Here is a 23,123-nt window from a genome sequence, read left to right as displayed (position 1 = left end):
TTTGAAGGGTTTCAGTCAAATCCTTAGCACTTAGGTGCCCAGTTCTGGACCCTTCCTCATGCAGAGTAGCATTTCCTCAAGTCATGATTCCCTCTGGTTTCAACAGGCCTGTTCTCAGGAATAAATTCTATCCCTGCAAGCAAAAGCGGCACACTTGGCCTCTGTGCTAATGTCGTTTTATGTGTGTTTTATGTTCTGACCCTTTTCCAGGGCTAATTTCCTCAGTGTCTAGTCCCTCACAGCTGTGAGCCAAGCTGAGCCACGTTTAGTATCTACCTGTCTGGCTGCTTATATATGCCATTGTCCAACTTGCTTACAGCTTGTTTACATTTTCTTCAAAAATTAACATTTCATACATTTATACACTTTAATATAAAATCTTCCCTCAGTGGTAAACGTGTGAGCGTATGGCATACAAATCCACAGAGAGACTGCATTATCTCTTTAAATCATCTCTAGAGAATACATCAAGGAAAATTATCCTGCTTGAAGTGTGGTTTTGAAGTAGCGGCTTTCATCTAACATTCCACTGATCCTGGTTTGGAACTGACTACCTCGTTTGATTTGATGGTTTGACCTTAAATACCATGCTCTCCCACTGAGCTTCCTTCGCCACATGTTGAAAAGAATGTAGCCGGAAACATCTCTGGGCCAACGACTGTATAGTACCTGACCTGATTAGGCAGTCACTTTTCTACGGAGGTTTTAAATAATGTATTAAAATTAATAACACAACAGTATTAACCTCTCAATTATGCTCCACAATGTAACTTTCCTACTTCCACCTCTTTTCTCTACTCTTCAGTCTATAAAATGGCAGCTACCTTAAATGATGGTGCGATCTGTCAAACCAAGACATATTCGTAAAATGCATACTTGATAAGACATTCATAATCTTTGGTACTCTTTTGCCATTGTGTGATAACTCCCCATATTTAACATTCATGTGTAATAACAACTATAGGTGTCTCCTCTGTTCCCCTCCATGTACCTACAAACTAGACAAGATTGGAAAAAACTTTCCAAGAATGCTTGCTGAAGGCTGCTTCTGAGTAGTTTAGCAGACTAAAATAGTTCATTGGTTGGTGTGTTATGCAAACTGAACAAAATATGAAATTGTGTATATTTTAATTAGACAGCAAGTATTGAAAATGTAATAAAATATCTTTGCCAGATAAGCCACTTTGATAAATCCATCAGCAATGTTTGCAAATTGATTGATTTTTCCCCCCTACTGTTTTAAAAATACACTGGCTTGAAAGAAAAATAAACATGAAATTAGTAGATGTCACCACCTGCGGTGACTGGGACTGATTCAAAAGGCAGTCATGGTGCCCAGTAATCATTGGTGCGGTTTGATAAGTGAATAACAATTGACATGCAATAAGCCACCTGCAGCAGTTATGTCTAGGTTCTTACTTGCACCTTCAGTTGCTTTCGCATTCAGATTAGAATCACATCTCCTGAGGGTTTGCCCTCCGGTGTCCACACCAAATGGGCGAGAATGGTTCTGGCTGAGATATTGGTGCACTGCTCAGGAAAAGGTCTGGTAGGCAGCTCTTGTGACATGTCTGTCGAAGCAGTTGTGAGGTGGAAGGAGTTGTTCATTCCCTCTTTTCTCTCCATTAAATAGTGGGAAGAGGCATTACAGTCTCTGTGAGCAGCAGTAGACAGCACTCTTACCCTAAGCCTTTTACCTTCCCACCGCCGACGGGGGCGCAGATCGAGTCATGCAGACAATAACTGCACGCACAATGGCACAAAATTCAGTGTGTCATTTTTCTCTGCCTAGATGGGTGAGTTTGCATGTGTCTCTAGTTGTAGCTAAAACTTTTGACAAGGCATATGATTGCTAAAGGTCAAACACAAGCCACTGGCATCACAGCACTAGTCTAAATCGCAGACAGAGACCCACGCATGTCTCCCTATTCCTTGCTTCATAGCTGTGGCTATATCGCCATCCCTGATGCCTCCACAAACAACAAGCTGTTCCTGAAGCCAATTGTGAATGGCTGCTGCACACTTCCCAACAGGTGCAGAATGTTAGACCTGAACCAGCCGTTTAGGAGACTGCAGAACGTGTTGGTGTCACCAGAATATCAGCGTCTGGGCCAGGTGTCTTCAGTGTGTGCCTGCTCTGAGAACCTCGAGCTCCGCTGAGCTTCAGTGGCATGATTGTGTCAGTCAGTTAGGCAATATCCACTCCATCAGAATAGGCAGCTTGCAGCCAAACAGAAGGTGCAGGGGCTCCTGAGTATGACTGCTCATGTGAAGCCAGGGCTGAGATCAGTCACAGAAGCGGAGGCAACTTCTCTAGAAGATATCATACTTCTTCCTCCAAGGTTGCAACAAGTGCGATCACAGCATCTCTTCTTCTTCTAGCTCTTCCATTGTTCACTAAGCCCCATACGAGACAATAGACAGCTACCACTATTTGTGAGACCTAGAGGAAAAAGCCCAGTAGGAAACAATTAAATGGACCTCTGCCAGATCCAGTAACAAAACCATGTATTTACTATTCGTTCTTCTCTGTTGCTCAGTAGAACTTTTAAAGTTTTCTCAAAGAAGAAAAACAATAGCTTGTTTGTTCCAAAATGTGGTTTAAAAAAGTCGTGGTAGACATTTCCATGGTTCTTGCTCAAAGCCTGTCTTGTTCATTTGTTTATCACAAGCGCTGGGACACTATTATGGATACAACTTCTGGAGCTGCATTGCTTGCTGCAATGTTAAGCCTGTCTGTGACATGGATTTACCTTCCAGCTACAGATAACATTTGTCTTTTTAGACAGCTGGTTCATCCCATGTATTCTATTTGGTGTCTGCACCACACTCCAGTCCAGACCTAACAATCCACACTGAGAACAGAGTGGCACTTTTGATTTGGGTTTTCCTTCCTATATTTTCCTATGGGGCCCATTCCGTCTGTACACACTTGACAGATATTTTGCATTGACAGAAGGTACAGCAGTAGTCTGAGCTTGGCAAAGCCCCCCCTCATTAGCATCCAGCAAAGCATACATGGTCTGTGACACTGAGAGATGTCCATGTAGCCTAACTTGTCCTGTCAAACAAAAAGAAATTTCAGTGGCAGCTGCCAGATATGGTTTCCATTGCCGACTTCATTCCGCTGTAAATCTGACCAAGTATCCAAAATGAAAGGGCTTGGAATAAGCATGCCCTACATTGCAAGGGCTGTCAAACAGCCACTGAACTTCTTCAAGAGTAGAAGAAAGATCTTATGGTTATAGGAGTAGACTGGGATTCAGGAGAACTGGGTAAATCACTTAGACTCTCTGCCCCAGTTCCTCATCTGTAAAACAGAGACAATAATATTTCCCTCCCTGGCACGCTGGTGAAGTGCTCAGGTTCGAGGTGAAATGCACCGTGGAAGAAGTCTAAATTAAAAAATGTAGTTTGTTGTGTGTGCTGTAGGCCACAATTCCTATTTTCCCTTTTGTGGAATTGATCAGTAGTATTGTGACGTGCTTGGTGATCTGATCAAAAATGGCCTGTCCATCCAATGATTCACACACATTTCCTTCGTGCCACAATCTCCACCTGCACCAAGCTTCTGAACACAGGTGCTATGCGTGAAATCCTGACCCCACTGAAGTCAATGGCAAAAGTCCCATTAACCTCAATGAGACCAGGATTTCACCCCGTGATTCCATTACTTCCTTGAAGGAGAGTAGCCATAGAGTTACTGTAAATATATTTGAGACCATCTAGGTGTGAGTATTACAGTGTCCAATACAAGTAATGTGAAATCCTCTCATGTTAGTTCATGGTCTTCCAATTCATTCAGTAAATGCTACTGTCTCTCTTTAACATCACCATTTTCTGTTGCTCCGCATAACATTTCCATTGCTAATAGTGCTAAGGCAGCTACCAATTGCAATAGGAGCATACATTTAGAGAATTCATGGAGTAGTTCCTAACACAGTGGCTCTCAGAGGTCTTCCCGGAGCACACCAACTCATCTAGATATTTACCTAGTTTTACAACAGGCTACATAAAAAGCACTAGTGAAGTCAGTACAAACTAAAATTTCCTACAGACAATGACTTGTTTATCCTGCTCTATAGACTATACACTGAAATGTAAGTACAATATTTATATTCTAATCGATTTATTTTATAATTATATGGTAAAAATTAAATTTTTCAGTAATACTGTGCGGTGACACTTTTGTATTTTTATGTCTGATTTTATAAGCAAGTAGTTTTTAAGTGATGTGAAACTTGGGGGTACACAAGACAAATCTGACTCCTGAAAGGGTACAGCAGTCTGGAAAGGCTGAGAGCCACTGTCCTAACATGATACGGCAGTAATGAAGGGAGTACTAAAGATAAAGATGTGACTAAGACTGCATGAAACAGGGAACTCTGAATACTTTTCTTAAGTTTTCCCAAACTTCTTGTGACTCAAAGTTCTGGATATTGATCCTAACACAAAGTCCAAAGATTTTTAATGTTCACCAGTCAGTAATTCTTACCCAGCTGAATGTAATCCCTTATATTTAAAAGGGCAATGAACGATCATCAGAAATAGTCATCAGATAGTAACCTATCTCACAACTAAATGTCATTGCTTTGGAGGTCTGGTCAAGTGAAGGGTACTGGTGTGGAAGAGTTGATGTTGGCTGGTGACATGGTTTGGCTTTGTACCTGCCTCTTTTGTAATTCTAAGAGGGAAAGATGCAGAAATGCAGCTTTACACAGGAAATACTGTACCTTTAAAATACCATTAGCTTAATAGCGCCTTGCTGTCTTGTTGCAATCTGCCAAGTTTAAAAGCACACAAAATCAGAAACCTGGATGGCTTTTTAAAAAGTAACTGATTCCAAGCTGGTTTCTGCAGCTCCTGAAGGCCCTAGGAAGGCTATGTTTTCTTGGCTCCTGTGCCCTATACATCCTGCTGTGAGTTGCACTTGACATTTACTGTTTAAAGTTTCTACAGAGGATATGTTTGGTGTGAGCTCTCTGTTTCTCACAACTCGACCTGCAGCACATACCATCCATTACCACAGATGTTTTTTTAGTCTAAGAAAGTTCTGGACAGCTCTTACCTCAGGCTTGGGGTGCTGTGGCTGTCTAGGGATTGCCTTGAGAGACTTCCAGCCACACTGGGACCTGAAGGTGATGACCAGCCCACTGAAGACCCCATCCAGGATTTGACGCTTTCTTCTGGCTCCAGACTTAGAGTGGAGCCTAAGCTAGACTGATTGTCCCTGTAAGAAGAACACACCACCATTTTACTTTGCATTCACTCTGGCATGCCCTCGTTCCCCAAAGACAGCAAAGAAATCTGAGGTAAGCTGGCAAATGGGGTATTTGAAAACCTTATCCTGACTGGGCTATCTCACCTCTCTTCGCAGGTTCCCTTGACTGGAAAGAACCACATGGCCAGCCTCTCTCACTGTGTTGTAAAATTTGTACTCCAGACCCAGGTTAAACCAAACCATGCACATGAAAAATGAAGAGGGGGAAAGATAACTAAAACCTAGATGGGTTCTATTAGGGTGGTAATTTGGGGTGGCTTTTGTTTGATCTGTATTGGTCCCTTCATCCGTAATCTTTTTTTTTTTTTTTTTTTTTAAACACCTTTAGAGGACAGAATCCGTTCTGGTCTTTCACAACATCAGCACAGATTGGCTCAGAGTCTGCTTTCAGTGCACATGAAACAAACTTTTCCATGCAACCTGATTTTCATGCAATTGCCCCTTCAGTTGGCTGTTTCTCCTTATGCTGGTGAAATGCTCTGTAACCTGGATTGGTGGTGTGCAAACACAATCCCCATCTGATTCACTGGATCTTCAGCTCTGGGATGGTGGCTTTCATCGTAAAACACATTTGAACCAGTCCTCCAGGTCTGTATCAGAGGTGGGCACAAACCTTCCAAAATGGTTTCATACTAAGTTAAGTGTTTGGTCCCTGTGTTCATTTATCATTAGTGTCCACTCCTGATATGGTGATGGGTTGATTCCCTTTAAGAGATTCACTTCCTTTAAAAGTACAAGCCAGTTTAATATTCTTACATCAGACCTGGCAAAGAAAAAAAATTGAGACCATCTATCTTGGATTAATAGGCAGAATATCTAGGGAAAATGTGGAAGATCAATGTAGCTGCAGTGTATGTAAAGGCAATACATCTGAAATTCCATCTGAAACTAATCAAAGCACATCTAATAGGAACACAATCACATTTTCACCAGGTATTGACATCTCCTTGGCAAACGAGATTTTGACAACTATGAGTCAATATCACAAAAAAGGTGAAAAGCTTTAACCCGCCAGCAAATCCTAGGGTTCACTCACATATCTCTTCTTAAACAGGCAGATTCCAGGGCTGTCTGGACACTGTAATGAAGGAAGAAAAGATCATTGCACTTGGCGATGGATTGTGCTGTCTTTATTAAACCACAGTGGAAGTCAGAGGATCAGCTTCTGTTTGAGGAGATCAAAAACATTTCAGATTCATTGTAACACAACTTTCTCCTCCAGCTGTCATTACAAGGAGGAGCAGAGCTACCAGGGCCTTTTTCTTTCTGTCCAAAATATGTCCTAAAAATCAGATACACCAGAGAAGAAAGGCACATGGGTATGCGTGCATGCACACACGCGTGCGCACACATGCACGCACACACACAGGCCACCATTGTGCACACTGGGGGGTGGTATATTGGTAGAGTGATGTATGCCAGTCCAGAGCCTACGGATGGTAATGCAAGTTGTGCCAGTGGAATGGCTAAATCATAGAATCATAGAATCATAGAATATCAGGGTTGGAAGGGACCCCAGAGGGTCATCTAGTCCAACCCCCTGCTCAAAGCAGGACCAAGTCCCAGTTAAATCATCCTAGCCAGGGCTTTGTCAAGCCTGACCTTAAAAACCTCTAAGGAAGGAGATTCTACCACCTCCCTAGGTAACGCATTCCAGTGTTTCACCACCCTCTTAGTGAAAAAGTTTTTCCTAATATCCAATCTAAACCTCCCCCATTGCAACTTGAGACCATTACTCCTCGTTCTGTCATCTGCTACCATTGAGAACAGTCTAGAGCCATCCTTTTTGAAACCCCCTTTCAGGTAGTTGAAAGCAGCTATCAAATCCCCCCTCATTCTTCTCTTCTGCAGACTAAACAATCCCAGCTCCCTCAGCCTCTCCTCATAAGTCATGTGCTCTAGACCCCTAATCATTTTTGTTGCCCTTCGCTGTACTCTTTCCAATTTATCCACATCCTTCTTGTAGTGTGGGGCCCAAAACTGGACACAGTACTCCAGATGAGGCCTCACCAGTGTCGAATAGAGGGGAACGATCACGTCCCTCGATCTGCTCGCTATGCCCCTACTTATACATCCCAAAATGCCATTGGCCTTCTTGGCAACAAGGGCACACTGCTGACTCATATCCAGCTTCTCGTCCACTGTCACCCCTAGGTCCTTTTCCGCAGAACTGCTGCCGAGCCATTCGGTCCCTAGTCTGTAGCGGTGCATTGGATTCTTCCATCCTAAGTGCAGGACCCTGCACTTATCCTTATTGAACCTCATTAGATTTCTTTTGGCCCAATCTTCCAATTTGTCTAGGTCCTTCTGTATCCTATCCCTCCCCTCCAGCGTATCTACCACTCCTCCCAGTTTAGTATCATCCGCAAATTTGCTGAGAGTGCAATCCACACCATCCTCCAGATCATTTATGAAGATATTGAACAAAACGGGCCCCAGGACCGACCCCTGGGGCACTCCACTTGACACCGGCTGCCAACTAGACATGGAGCCATTGATCACTACCCGTTGAGCCCGACAATCTAGCCAGCTTTCTACCCACCTTATAGTGCATTCATCCAGCCCATACTTCCTTAACTTGCTGACAAGAATGCTGTGGGAGACCGTGTCAAAAGCTTTGCTAAAGTCAAGAAACAATACATCCACTGCTTTCCCTTCATCCACAGAACCAGTAATCTCATCATAAAAGGCGATTAGATTAGTCAGGCATGACCTTCCCTTGGTGAATCCATGCTGACTGTTCCTGATCACTTTCCTCTCCTCTAAGTGCTTCAGGATTGATTCTTTGAGGACCTGCTCCATGATTTTTCCAGGGACTGAGGTGAGGCTGACCGGCCTGTAGTTCCCAGGATCCTCCTTCTTCCCTTTTTTAAAGATGGGCACTACATTAGCCTTTTTCCAGTCATCCGGGACTTCCCCCGTTCGCCACGAGTTTTCAAAGATAATGGCCAAGGGCTCTGCAATCACAGCCGCCAATTCCCTCAGCACTCTCGGATGCAATTCGTCCGGCCCCATGGACTTGTGCACGTCCAGCTTTTCTAAATAGTCCCTAACCACCTCTATCTCTACAGAGGGCTGGCCATCTCTTCCCCATTTTGTGATGCCCAGCACAGCAGTCTGGGAGCTGACCTTGTTAGTGAAAACAGAGGCAAAAAAAGCATTGAGTACATTAGCTTTTTCCACATCCTCTGTCACTAGCTTGCCTCCCTCATTCAGTAAGGGGCCCACACTTTCCTTGGCTTTCTTCTTGTTGCCAACATACCTGAAGAAACCCTTCTTGTTACTCTTGACATCTCTTGCTAGCTGCAGCTCCAGGTGCGATTTGGCCCTCCTGATATCTTTCCTACATGCCCGAGCAATATTTTATACTCTTCCCTGGTCATATGTCCAACCTTCCACTTCTTGTAAGCTTCTTTTTTATGTTTAAGATCCGCTAGGATTTCACCATTAAGCCAAGCTGGTCGCCTGCCATATTTACTATTCTTTCGACTCATCGGGATGGTTTGTCCCTGTAACCTCAACAGGGATTCCTTGAAATACAGCCAGCTGTCCTGGACTCCCTTCCCTTTCATGTTAGTCCCCCAGGGGATCCTGGCCATCTGTTCCCTGAGGGAGTCAAAGTCTGCTTTCCTGAAGTCCAGGGTCCGTATCCTGCTGCTTACCTTTCTTCCCTGCGTCAGGATCCTGAACTCAACCAACTCATGGTCACTGCCTCCCAGATTCCCATCCACTTTTGCTTCCCCCACTAATTCTACCCGGTTTGTGAGCAGCAGGTCAAGAAAAGCGCTCCCCCTAGTTGGCTCCCCTAGCACTTGCACCAGGAAATTGTCCCCTACGCTTTCCAAAAACTTCCTGGATTGTCTATGCACCGCTGTATTGCTCTCCCAGCAGATATCAGGAAAATTAAAGTCACCCATGAGAATCAGGGCATGCGATCTAGTAGCTTCCGTGAGTTGCCGGAAGAAAGCCTCATCCACCTCATCCCCCTGGTCCGGTGGTCTATAGCAGACTCCCACCATGACATCACTCTTGTTGCACACACTTCTAAACTTAATCCAGAGTCACTCAGGTTTTTCCACAGTTTCGTACCGGAGCTCTGAGCAGTCATACTGCTCCCTTACATACAGTGCTACTCCCCCACCTTTTCTGCCCTGCCTGTCCTTCCTGAACAGTTTATAACCATCCATGACTGTACTCCAGTCATGTGAGTTATCCCACCAAGTCTCTGTTATTCCAATCACGTCATAATTCCTTGACATCACCAGGACCTCCAGTTCTCCCTGCTTGTTTCCAAGGCTTTGTGCATTTGTATATAAGCACTTGAGATAACCTGTTGATCGCCCCTCATTCCCAGTATGAGGCAGGAGCCCTCCCCTCACAGACCTTCCTGCCTGTGCTTCCTCCCGGTATCCCTGTAACATGCTCAAACACATAGCCCAGATCTGTAGGGTGACTAAAGGGACTGATGTGACAAGCACATGTTATGTCTGCTGTGAGCCACAATGCTATTTGCAGTTCTTCTGCATCAGAACATATGGGTTTTCCTAGGATTTACTTAATGCAATATGTTTGTGACTTGATGCTGTTTCTCACGCCTGTGTGCATCAGAATTAACTCCACTGAAGTCAGAGGTGACACACATCATCAGGCATTGATCAGTTGTAAATCTGAGCCCCCTGGAATGCATCATAAGCCTGGCTTGTTATAGATCTGGTAGCGTTCAATGAACTGCCCAGAAGGACTGAATTTACTAATTCAACTTGGTAACAGGTTGGGCTTGTTTTAGAACCCACTGGTTAAAAATTAAAGACTGCAGGGAAATGAGAAAATCTGAAGCCATGGATGTAGAGGAGGGGTAAATAACTGTAAAAAGGCAGAACACCATTTTCCTCAGCACAGCAGTGTGGAGAGTCCCTGCTGAGAAGTACTTCTCATCTCGAAGTAAAGCATGAATTGTATCTGAAATCAGTTTTGATTAGAAAGAGCATTTCTGAGCTCTTGGGTTTCATCCTGTTTTACCCCGTTTAATAACTGGGGAAAGAACTGCATCTTTTTAAAGAATGGTGTCAATATATATGTATATATACACACATGCCCCATTCTTTTAAAATATATAATATTTACATAATATTGAATAAGTATACCTTTTCAAAGACTGGAGTGTGTGCGTGTGTGTATATATAACCCCTCTCCCTCTTTGTCATAATGCCCTCTTAGCAATGAGGGAAAGGAGGGAACAACAATCATCAGAATGAAGCGAGTCCAGAAATGGCGAATGGCAATTGAATGGAAATTTTTTCTTGTCAAAATTTTTCAACCAGCTCTACTGCAAAAACGGCTTCTCTCTCCCCATCCAACCTCAATTTTGAAGGCAAGTAAACGTGATAGGGCTCTCTGGTTTTTTAAATCAATAGCTTCAATTTATTGAGCATCTAGTTGTCAGAAGTCTGATAATTAGATGATCTGTGGAAACATCCTTCTCTCACATTAGCAGCTATGGTTGGTGTAGCCCAGTGCGTTCCCCTTTAAGACTGAGGTTTTCCAGGAGAATTCCTCTTATAAAGAGAGAGCAGCCCTGTATTCACAGCAAGGAGAGCCGGGAGGAGACAGAGCAGATTTATTTTCAGGAAGACCATCCTATTAGATCTGCTGCTGCAGGAGCAATGGCCTTCTCTGGAGGCTGTCTGGGAAAGAGACACTCCGAAGCAGTCAAAGAGACTAAAAAGCAGTTAGAAAGACAGATGGCAATGGATTGATTTACCATTAAAGAACAAATATTTAAGAGTTGTCTGAAGATGAGTAATAGAAGGGAGGTTTCAGACTAGCATTTCAGGTATTTGATTGTATCTGTGAAAGCTATGGGGAAAAGAAAGACTTTAGCTGAGTAAGAACAGGTCTCTCAAAAACAGATCTGGGAAGAGCAGTTAGACAATTAGCACTGGAGAAACAGCAGGGCATCATGGGTTTTGGGGAAAATTCTCCTGATTTGGAGATTATTCGGTCATTTGTTTTGTTGAGCACAAAATTTACTGCTGGAATTATTTTGCCTTTTAATTTTAATTTAAATTAATTTGTAGGAGAATTATATTTTTAAATTTATCTGATGACAGCCTTTTTAAAGGCTCGTTGTCAAGGTTTTTAGGTGATAAATTTGACTTGCACTGGACTCATTTTGCCCAACAGTCTGAAAGCACAAGGTCACAAGCACTTCTCTGCAGGAAGGAAATGTGAAATGTGTTGGAGAATAAAGATTTCAGTTCCAACTGGCAATTCTGAGCCTCCTGCTGGGAACATGCGTTTTTCTGAAAAGTGAGATCATTTTGTGACACTGGCACTAAAACAATTATCCCACCCGAGACTGGAAATACTTTTCCCAGTGGCTTTAATATCTGATTAACAAACAGAGGAAAACTTTAAAAATTAAAATTAAATTAAATTAAATTAAAATTTGTTAGTCTCTAAGGTGCCACAAGTACTCCTTTTCTTTTTTTAAAAATTAAGCACATAATGATAAAAATATCAGTGTTGAATAGTTAAAACTAAGTTTAACGCCCTTCAATCCTGGCCTAAATCCATTTCAGTTGTGACACAGTAAAAGGAAGTTATCCACTAACTCGACCAGCTCTTTTGGAAAAGGCTGAAAGACAAATGCAAAATTAGGGCCTGGTTTTCCCATTACCCTGCACCTTGTGTAGCCATTTCCACTTGTGTTAAAACACTGCCCTGCTGCATTGGAAGCATTCAGCCCCTATTTTGCACTGATTCAAATGACTGCACAAGGTGAAGAGCCATGAGCCACGGAGCAGCAGGCCCTCATGTTCTGAAAAAACACAACCCACAGCTATATTTATTTCAGAGTAGCAGCCGTGTTAGTCTGTATTCGCAAAAAGAAAAGGAGTACTTGTGGCACCTTAGAGACTAACAAATTTATTAGAGCATAAGCTTTCGTGAGCTACAGCTCACTTCATCGGATGCATTTGGTGGAAAAAACAGAGGAGAGATTTATATACACACACAGAGAACATGACACCCAACACAGGGAGATTAGAATCACCTCCCTGAGGGGAACCATGCGTCTGGTGAAAAATTGAACAGGGATTTTTGGAACCTGAAGTCTTTTTTCATTGATAAATGGTCTCTTTTTTTTTTAATGGAAAATTTTGCATAATAGGTGGCTCTCACAAACTATGCTGAGTGGGATGATTTACATGAACGTAGAAAATGGACCAATGATTTTTGTGACTAGACTATTTCCGTCACAGTTAGAGACACCAGGCCCAGTGGTCGCTAGTGTATCTGCACTACTGTAGAATGCTTCCCCCAGGAATGAACCTGGCCTTCTTTGTTTTGTCTTGTTTCTTTGGTTTTAGTCTAGATACCTTTCTGTATCACTTTCATCACTGGACTGCACCTCTTCAAGGGCGACCTGCAGATCCGCAATGCGTCTGATCGAGGTTTCCAGGTCAGCTTGCAAGGTCTGCCTCACTGCAGACAGCTCATCCACCTGCTTCTCCTAGGAAAAACATACATTAAGATTAGGTTTTGTTCAGGAAAGTTGCAGACATTCAGCCATGGACCTAAATATCTGAGATGGGTAACAAACTATTCACTTAAATTATGTATTTTCTTATAGAATGTATTTGTTATTATTCCAGTAGCACCTAGAGGTGCCAACCAAGATAAAGACCCCATTGTGCTAAGTCAGGTCCAAACACATGATAAGAGACAGTCACCACCTCAAAGAGCTTACCGTCTGAATGGACAAGATAAGCCAGACAAAGGGTGGAAGAAAGGAAGTACTAGTATCTGATGTGCAGATGGGAAACTGAGGCACAGGGAGGTGAAGTGACTTCCCCAAGGTCACTCAGGAAGTTGATAGAAGACCTGGGGACTGTACCCAGATCTGCTGAATCTAGTGATTTTAACCATTAGTCTGTCTCCTCTTTCCTTCAAGAGCAGCGGTGTTATGGCAGAGGTTACAGTGTACCCCAAATCCTGTAAGGAGACCCCCAAACTCCTGAACATTTCCTCTTATTTTGAATGCTAACAGAGCTACATCCTCTGATGGCTTTTGACTTGGGTTTTGGCCTCATGTTCTTTTCTGGTTTTGCTGAAACAGCCTTTAGAACTGCATTAACCGACCATATTTCTATCCCCCAAAATAAAATTAAACAAATGCAGGATTCTCTCTACCTCCTGAGTGCAGTTGGCAGTTGTACTTGTGCTCTCTTTATGGCAGTGTTACACTGATCTGGCCAGAGGATAGATTCCATGATCTAGGATGCCTTTCCCATCTTTTCAGTCTTTGACACATTGGATTTGGTTCCACCATAACTCTCTTAACTCTCAGGTTTTAAGGTTCAGTTAAATTGTGCTTTATCCAGGCGAGATGTGAGGAAGGAAACAGCTCATTCATAAGACTAATCTGGGAACAGACCTACTGAGAGTGCAGGGGCCAAAGGGACATTTTTTGTGTATTTCTGGATTGCTTATCCACTTACATAACATGGTACAAATTGCTTAAAGACAAAGCTCTTTTCCAAAACATTGCCAGCTTATAAGAAAATCAGAAGCTCAATTTAAACCACGGGGTGGAAAAGTGTCACAATCCTGGATTCTATTGTTCACCATCAACATCAGCAACAAGCTGCAGCTGAGATTTTTCTCATCATAATTGCAATAATGGCCACGTGAGCTGGCGCTCATCACATGGGGCATTTCACTCTTTAACCACTCGCAGTCTTAACTTTGCAGTTTTAATTTGCTTTTGAGTCTTTTCAGATCACAGCTAGAAAGGCATTCTTCAGCCCGCTTTCCTAAACCATCACATGACAGAGACAAATTTGCGCGAGCTGCAAATTTAACTTGATTGAAGGTGCCAGCTGTAAAATTGCCGTCTTTGTGGTGACAAGGTGAGAGATGATTTGTAGTGCAGGCAGTGACAGGCCTTAGTGCAGGAGCCAGCCGCCTGTCAGAGTAAATAATGAAAGCCTTGGTATCACAGGGTGAGCAGCCCTTAGGGGAAAAGCATTTCAGTTCATAAAACATGCAAAGAAATGTCTGAGTTTGGACTGCACATAATCACAGTCGCTTTTGGGAATGCTCCGATACTTGTAGAGACTTTAACGCCACCCAGGTCTTTTTCAAATCTAGTGTTTCCAGGCCTTTTATTCCCCATCTATTAGGGGGGAAATGTAAGTGGACGTCTGACTGGTTCCCTTCCGGGAACTCCCCAGCCGAGGAGTTAGAGTGGGAAAGGATATAGCAGGTCATTTTTTTCATCCTCGTGCCGATGCAGGTCAGCGGGGTATGAAAAGTGCTCCGGGACATGGCTTTCTGCTCCGGTCCGGTGGTGTTGTAGGCCACACAGTAGCAGACACTACACATCTGAGATGGGAGATCAGCCAAATGAAAAAAAGCAAAAGACTCCTGCCTGGAAACACAGGCAGTGAAGTGTTAAATCACACAGGGAGAAAATGCAGAGCTTAAGCAACCACATCTGTAATCAGCTATTTGTAAATTTAAAACCAGGAGTAACACAACCTATTGTTAAAAAAGCAAACCTTCAGATATACTGATAACAGCCCTAATTAAAATAATTCCTCAGCTCCAGGAAGATGCGACTAAATTAAATGTAATTCACTGGCTGCGTTCTGGTTTTTCTGCATTCTATTATTTTCCTGACATACCGATGGGGGACTGCACTCCCCCCTCAACACAACTGATGGAATTGCTTCTCCCTATCTGGGAATTCAGCTGCTTTCTTACTCAAGTTGGTGAAAATGAAAGGCCTCGGAGTCTTCTATAGAGGTGAAATATTAAGAAATAATGTAATCTCGGCAGCTTGCATTGTGAGGACGCTCTCTCTCCTTGAGCAGCTGCCGTGTATATCAGCTTGTTTTACATTGTGTTCACATGTTGTTATGGGTGTCTATAAAATTTGAAGTCTGCAATTTTCAATGCCGCTTCTCAGGGATCTGGCCCCCCAGTTCCCATTAAAAGCAATGCTAGTGGGGCACGCAGAAAGGAAGTGAGACCGTCCAGTGAAATTCATCCATATACCAAGGCCAGCACAAGGCGACTGCGTAAGTCCCACTCAGAGCTGTAGAGGTAGACTGAACCTTGGGTCAGCCTGGGATGGGGCAGCTCCTTGCAGAAGTAGTGGGACAAAACTCACCCCAAGTCACAGTCTCCCCTGTGCTCAGCTCGGTCTCTAGGAAGGGGAAGTAAGTTGTGACAGCCCTTTTTGGAGTACTGCTTACCTCCCTCCTTGCAGCTGGTTGGCTCTGCTGGTTGGCACACATTGCTCTACCCCTCCTTACCCCATTCATTCCCCTCTGGGGTATCAGGTGCACAACCTCTTCTCTCTCCCACCCCATTACTGAGCTGCATACAAAATCGATCGGTTCTATGCCCCCTTGGGTCCCCTGCAAGGCTGTGTAGGATCAGGACACAATCTTGCCTGGTGGGTGAGATAGAACTAAAGTGGTGCCTAGGTCTTGCTCTGGCTCTCTATGTGGGGTTGAAATTGGTCCTTCCTCTGACATCTTAGGCCTGCATGATCAAATGGTTCCATTGCAGGGCTGGAGAGCTAGGTTCTAAAGGACTCTGGACCTCATCCTACAAGGTGCTGAATGAACTCCACTCCCAGAGACTTCAGTGGAAGGGGAGGGTTCAGCACCTTGCCAGACCTTGCTCTGGGGGTGATTTTAGGAAGGTGACTTTTACTGTTGGGGAAACCCAAAGAGGCCAATACAATTCACCTTCCACGCAGGAGCTGTGCGAGGAGGAATTCATGTTAGTAAAGAGCTCTGAGAGCCAGTGGCCGAAGGCACCAGAGACATGCAAAGTTACCAATCATTTTGTGGGGAGTGGGGGTTAACATTGGATGGTATTAAGCAGGTGACTTAATACATTATACTGCCACCGTGCTAATGCTATCGATGAGCTTGGGATTCTATTCGCAGCTTCTGGCCAGAGTGGTTATTTAATGGTAGGCTGGAAAACAGAGATTTCTAATGAATGCTGGCAGCAGGGCTTAACAATACTGTTGTCCCTAAAAGAGATGGGTTAACAGTCAAGAGCTGTCAAGTTATTGTTATTATTAGAGGCACTGGAACTCTTCCAATACTGCGAAAAAATTTCATGCAAATTTGTGTTCGCTCTTCATTAACCTTCAAGTAATTCACTTGTGCAAATCCATGTGAAAAGTGAATTTTAAGTCTGAATGCTCCACCTTTCACTGAAAGTTACCTCTGAATTTTACATTCATTTATATAAATGTGTGGTGGGAACAGAACAATACTACATGATTTATGGAACCTGTCACTCAGCATGAATTGAGAATATTCAGCACTTTCTGAAGAATTAACAAAGGAATTTGAGCATTTCATGACCAGTCAGTAGGCAATTTGTAAACAGAAAAAAAGGAGAAATTTGTCAAGTAAATGATTGGCTCAGCTTGAACAGAATCAAATAAGCGTAAACAGAAGATCTGCTGTTTATGGATTGAGCAAAGGTCTAGGTTTGGTCTTATTTATCCCAGCTGATCCACACGTCCTTACACGGGGACAGTTGAATTTCTAAATAAACCATGTAAAAGAAGACATGATAGATTGGGGAAGGTTTCAGAGATTGTAACACTCATAGCTTTCCATCCTACAAGTTAATAAGTTGTTAGTTTATCCCATGTTGTACATACATTGAAGGCCTGATCCTTCACTGAAGTCAATAGCAAATCTCCCATTACCTTCAATTGCCCAGAATCAAGACCTTTGCTTTTAGAGACAAGCTATGATAGAAGCAGACACAGCCAAATGCTGTATACTGCACATGGTGAGTCTCTAGTGTACACTCTGTTCTCCAGCTGCACCCTTGGGAGTTCCATGCACAGAGCATGGAAGTGATCTGGATGGATAAGAGGTCTGCAGAGCAGATTTGAGAGTAGCCCCAGTTTAGCAGTCAAAGCTCAACATTTATGGCATAATTTCTCTCTCCAGTCCACAGGAATGGAGTTAAGTACATTCTATAGGAAACAAGTTCCAGATGATTCAAGCAGGACAATCTTTCCTTAAGCCACAAATGGATGATGCTATCCTAAAACTGCTATTCATAGCATATATATTCGGCTTCCCAATGAGCATATGCCTGGGATTTCAGCTACTATCAACATAATTGGTGCCTGCAACAATTGTACCTATTTTGCCCTTCTACTTAAATTCAAACATGGCATATCTGTACCACACAATTTTCTCGAGGAAAGAAATAATTATATCAACATAATTAAATTTCAAATGCAAAAATTATCTTCTTTGCATAAACTGACAATAAAGTTCCCAACATCAGAACACCATTATTCCAGGTAGCAATTAGAAAGACACCTTTGACACATCATGTTTCAAATTTGAATGTAAATGCAAGAAGCATTTTCCTTTTAATACACTAACCCCCATTAATTTTAAAATACTCATTGAGAATGGACTGTAGAGAGGCTCTGTCTTTCCTATTGAGCAGAAACACAAAGAAACTTAGAAACACGTTTGTTCAGAAATGCAGCGAGCACCCACTTATATTGTTCTGACAAATCCTTCATGGTCATGAAACAACGGAAGAAAGAGCCAAGGAGATGAGCAGCAGCAGCCAGGAGGAGCTCCCAGGTAGCCGACTAGGAAATCCCCAGACCCTTCTGGCAGGGAGAGGAGATGACTTAGGACCCTCTGTGCCAGCAGGGGTGTTCCTCCTGGGGCCAGATCTGCTGGCCCCAAAGCTGGATCTCACCAGCGGAGAAATGTAAAACAGCCACATCATCCTCCTTTCTCCAGCATCATTCTTGATTCTGTGTTTTGCTTGTGGCCTTTCTGCACCTCCAGACACATCTCAGCATGACTCGTTCTTGTTGCATTCTCCATGGAGCAAGCGCTCCGTGGGTTAACAGAACCTATCAGCATGGCATCTAAGAGAAACGGGTGGGGAGAAAGCTGCCCCTGGTAACATCTCAGTCAGAGAGGAGGGTGAGACAGAACAAATACCACCAGCAGGAGGTCAGTGTGGGATACGGATCATTTTACCAAACAGACAACAAAGCTCAACAACAGCCCTCTCTTCTCCACAACTTGGGAAGTTATGCAGGGCACCCAGTTACTTCTGAAACACCCCATCCATGCTCTCAGCATGGCACTTAGTTTTCCCCCCATGACCTTAACGCTGTCCCTTCCTGGTGACCTTAGCTGTGCCCCAAGAGTGGGAGCACAGCAAGCTTGGCTAGCTCATGCATGAGGGTGTCTCTTTCTTACATATCTCACCATTCAAGCATATTTATACTGTCCTGTCAGCCCATAAAAGCTCTGCATGCTGTGTGAGAAATCGGGTGCAATGCCGAAAGAGAGGATGCAAGCAAGGCTGTCCAGTGTGGATAGATTTGGGATGATGCACAATGGCCCCCAGAAGACAGGCCAAGGTCTGACTGGACATGGACGGCAGTCACTGCCTCCAGGGCTCATCAGCAAGCAGGGTAAAATGTGTGCCCTGCCATGGCCCATGCGGTACCTGTCCTAGGCATAGATCACCTCTCTGCTTCCCCAGGCTGCCAGGCCAGCTCCTTCCATCTCCAGTGAATTCACTTTAAAAATAAAGCCTGGCAGACCAAGCATCAGTCTGAAGGATGCCAGAGCCTGGTGCTGTTGTTCTACCTTTCTGGGTGGCAGCCCTAGTGTAGGCACCTCCTTCACTCATTTCTTTGGAAATCTCATGGCAGCTGTTCTCAACGAGCTGTTGGTTCCCTCCCTCTTACGCTCACCTGTAGCTCTTTACTCCACCCCAATACACCCCCAGGGGTGGGCAATGTCTCTGACACTTTCTCCATCTGCTCGCATCAGGCCCAACCGCTTCATTTCAATGCACACATACCTAGTGTGAGACGTCAGTGCTCCTGCAGGACGTTCCTGTAGCACAGAGGTTCTCGACTTGCGGCCTGCAGGCCGCTTGCAGCCCAATCAGCACAGAACTGTGGCCCATGTGACATCCTCAGGGCCATACAGGTAGTATTGGTACCACAGTAGTAAATAGGTGGAGAAGCATTGCTGTAGCACTTTCAGGTAGGAAGTGCTATTCTCAATCTGAAGAACAATTTGACTTGAGTGTAATTCAGCACAGCACTTTACAGGGCAGAGCCCTCCAGAGCAGTGGCTCTCAGCCTTTCCAGACTACTGTACCCCTTTCAGGAGTCTGATTTGTCTTGTGTACCCCTCAAGTTTCACCTCACTTAAAAACTACTTGCTTACAAAATCAGCATAAAAATACAGAAGTGTCAGAGCACACTGCTACTGAAAAATGGCTTGCTTTCTCATTTTTACCATATAGTTATAAAATAAATCAACTGGCATATAAATATTATACTTACATTTCAGTGTATAGTCTATAGAGCAGTGTAAATTAGACATTGTCTGTATGAAATTTTAGTTTGTACTGACTTCGCTAGGGCGTTTTATGTGGTCTGTTGTAAAACAAGGCAAATATTGAGATGAGTTGATGTACCCCCTGGCTGACCTCTGAGTACCCCAGGGGTATGCCTAGCCCTGGTTGAGAACCACGTCTCAGGAGTGATGTAAGCTGGAAACTCTTATCACCTACTGTTCTGCAAGCAAGACTGATGAAGACTGATCAACCCTCTCCATTCGAAAACTCCGAGAGGCGACTCTGAGAACCCCGGGCTATTTAGAGTGCATGCATGTTGCTCTAATCAGCCGCTCCCGCTGCCTGCATGACCCCCAGTGGTTTGCATTGCAATTCGTTTACCTCAAGTCACACCAAGGAGCACAGATGGAATGAATATCACAGCTGAAAGGACCATTTGCTCTATTGTTATCACCACACTTATCAGACACAAGGAAATAACTCATGGGGCTCTGGGCTGGAAGGATTCTAGCTGTGGGATTGTTATTCCCATGCCCTTCTCTATCAGCTCACCATGCCTGCCATGGAAAACGCCCTCTCCCTCTCTCTTTTCAACAAAAGCAAAGATGATCACCTGCCATGACAGGAAGCTGTAGACAACAGACTATGCAGCCGCACAGAGCCCAGACACTCCTGAAACCAGCCAATGGCTACTCACAGACCAGCCACACCCTGGCAAAGATGAACAAGGCTCTGCTGCTTGACAGTTGTTTTGTTATTAGCTTAGCTGTTTCTGCCTTTGGCTGTGTTTCCCGTTTCACAGAGGGTTAGAAGGGGAGATGGCCAATCACCTCCTGTCTAGTCCATCCTCTCATTCAGGACAGAACTGTCCCATGCAGCACCCTATCTGGTGCTAAAGGGTGACCAGTTTAGTTGGAGAGGGCCACTGGAATCTCAGGAAGCAGGCAAGGCCACTGGGATTGCAAAGGGTGATGGATCCGGGAGCTGGCTGAGCTAACGGGAAGCAGAGAGAAGGAGTTTGTTGAAGGTGTATGGAGGACAGAATTGTTGCAGTAAAGCACAGGACAGATGCTGGGTGTTCACTGACAAGGTGGCACTAGCCTGTAGTGGGTTGGTCTATAGATGACTTGAGATGCTAAAGAGATGCAGGAACCTTTCCATATTTGCAGCTTTTCTAAAAATCTCTCTCCTGTTTCTACTAATCTCGTGTATTTACCCTGTAATTATGGAAATCACCCCAATTATTACTGTAATTCCTGCTAAAATATACTTTGTTTGATAGATGTACCATCTATTTATGCAAAGTGGCCCAAATTGGATTTTCCTACCGACTACGTGGGTGGATAAATTGCCTTAATGTACAGCACTGTCAAAAAAAACCTGTACAATACTGTACAGTCAATAGTTCAAAAGCATTTATTTTAGAAAGCTGAGGTTAATATTACCTGACTTGGAATATGAATTAAAGTCTTCCAAGATAACAGGAAAGAGAATTCAGGCTGTCATTGTTATTGTATAACAAAAGCCATATGTAGCAAAAAACTATTTGTCGCAGTGAGGAAACCTTGTCTTCAAAATCTGTACAGAAAATATTGCAATTCATTCCATTCTGGTGGGTCTGTGACTGTTGTCACATGCTTAAAGTTCCCAGCCTTGACATATTCCAAATAAGATTTCATATAAGACCACTTACTGCTGATCTAATTAAACATTATCAAAATTCTGGCAATGTATGTCATCAGCAAAGCAAGAAACTCGGCCCTTCTAATGCAATTGGCAATGCTGCTCAGAAAATGAGCCCAATGCTCTTCACCTCAAATACTCCTTTGAACGCCCCCTTTCATATTGTCCTTTGTGGGCACTGCAATTCCCAGACTGATCTGCCACGCATCTCCCAGTGTGGCATAGAGAAAGAGAAAAGAAAAGGAGTACTTGTGGCACCTTAGAGACTAACAAATTTATTTGAGCATAAGTTTTCATGAGCTACAGCCTCCGATGAAGTAAGCTGTAGCTCATGAAAGCTTATGCTCAAATAAATTTGTTAGTTTCTAAGGTGCCACAAGTACTCCTTTTCTTTTTGAGAATACAGACTAACATGGCTGCTACTCTGAAACCTGTCATAGAGAAAGGGAGACACTGTGCTGGGAAAATATTATTTCCACTTTGTGAATGCTCCAGAAAAAAAATAGTGACGCTAGGTTCAATGAATGCAAGTCATGCAGCACACTCTGTTTAGCTTCAATGGGAACATCTGAAAGCAAACCAGTGATCTATCAGAGATTACCTTCCATTCGGCAGCAAGCAGTGACGGTAAAAGACAACTGCATTGTGCATAACAGGTAGTGAGAGAATGCGAGGACAATGGGGTTTTATTATGCATGATAACATGCTTGAAACACTTAAAGTGTCAAACACTTTCCAGGTTGGAAGTTCTTAATGTCTTTAATTATTGATTAAAAGAAAAGGAGTACTTGTGGCACCTTAGAGACTAACAAATTTATTAGAGCATAAGCTTTCGTGAGCTACAGCTCACTTCATCGGATGCATCTGATGAAGTGAGCTGTAGCTCACGAAAGCTTATGCTCAAATAAATTTGTTAGTCTCTAAGGTGCCACAAGTACTCCTTTTCTTTTTTGCGAATACAGACTAACATGGCTGCTACTCTGAAACCTGTAATTATTGATTGTGGGTCAGGTTTCAGAGTAGCAGCCATGTTAGTCTGTATTCGCAAAAAAGAAAAGGAGTACTTCTGGCACCTTAGAGACTAACAAATTTATTTGAGCATAAGCTTTCGTGAGCTACATACACTTCATGCATCCGATGAAGTGAGCTGTAGCTCACGAAAGCTTATGCTCAAATAAATTTGTTAGTCTCTAGGGTGCCACAAGTACTCCTTTTCTTTTTTGTTCTGTCCTCAGTTACTTCAGTGTAAATCCAGAGGAGTAACTACATTGCCTTTATTGGTGTCATGGAGATCAGAATCTGGTGCTTTTGCTCTAGAGTTTGATAACATTACGCAGCATTACCTCCAGTGCCTAGAAGACGACATGATTTAAAGCTGTGTGATAAGCCTCTTTCCAGGCTGTGCAATTTGTTAGAACACAGTGTGCTCCTGACTTGGCCAAATGAAGGTGCTTTGTACTTTGGGTTTCTTTTTGCAATCATGACTCAATCCAGCTAAGATAAGAGCTGAGCAGAATCTCCTCTATGTGTTGGAAATGGGAAGACAAAGCAAGGCCAGCAGTGACCAAGGCATCTGCAAATAAAAGGGGGAAAACTGCTCATGCCCTCAACTGCAATGAGTTGGATGACAAGAAGAGCAAGATCAGAGCACAGTGAATAGTTCGCGGTGGATAATTTACACAATTGTGTGGCATATCAACGAGCACTTGACTTTCTCAAGGTCATTTGAAATTATTTCAGCAAAATC

The 23,123-nt window shown here is 43.5% G+C and overlaps 1 protein-coding gene across 1 annotated transcript in view; it reads right to left on the bottom strand.

Annotated features, from left to right (window-relative positions):
• MYO18B (myosin XVIIIB) overlaps nt 1-23,123 on the bottom strand; it is a 212,892-nt gene that overhangs the window by 24,152 nt on the left and 165,617 nt on the right. The window contains exons 39-41 of the mRNA XM_043498239.1: nt 12,661-12,794; nt 6,318-6,359; nt 5,069-5,230 (exon numbers count right to left, since the gene is read on the bottom strand). Of these exons, the coding sequence (XP_043354174.1) occupies nt 5,069-5,230; nt 6,318-6,359; nt 12,661-12,794 (338 nt within the window). The remainder of the gene's footprint in view (nt 1-5,068; nt 5,231-6,317; nt 6,360-12,660; nt 12,795-23,123) is intronic.

This window comes from Dermochelys coriacea, chromosome 15 (genome assembly GCF_009764565.3).
Source record: "Dermochelys coriacea isolate rDerCor1 chromosome 15, rDerCor1.pri.v4, whole genome shotgun sequence".
Lineage (NCBI taxonomy): Eukaryota > Metazoa > Chordata > Testudines > Dermochelyidae > Dermochelys > Dermochelys coriacea.
This window is presented reverse-complemented; position numbering and strand designations above follow the sequence as displayed.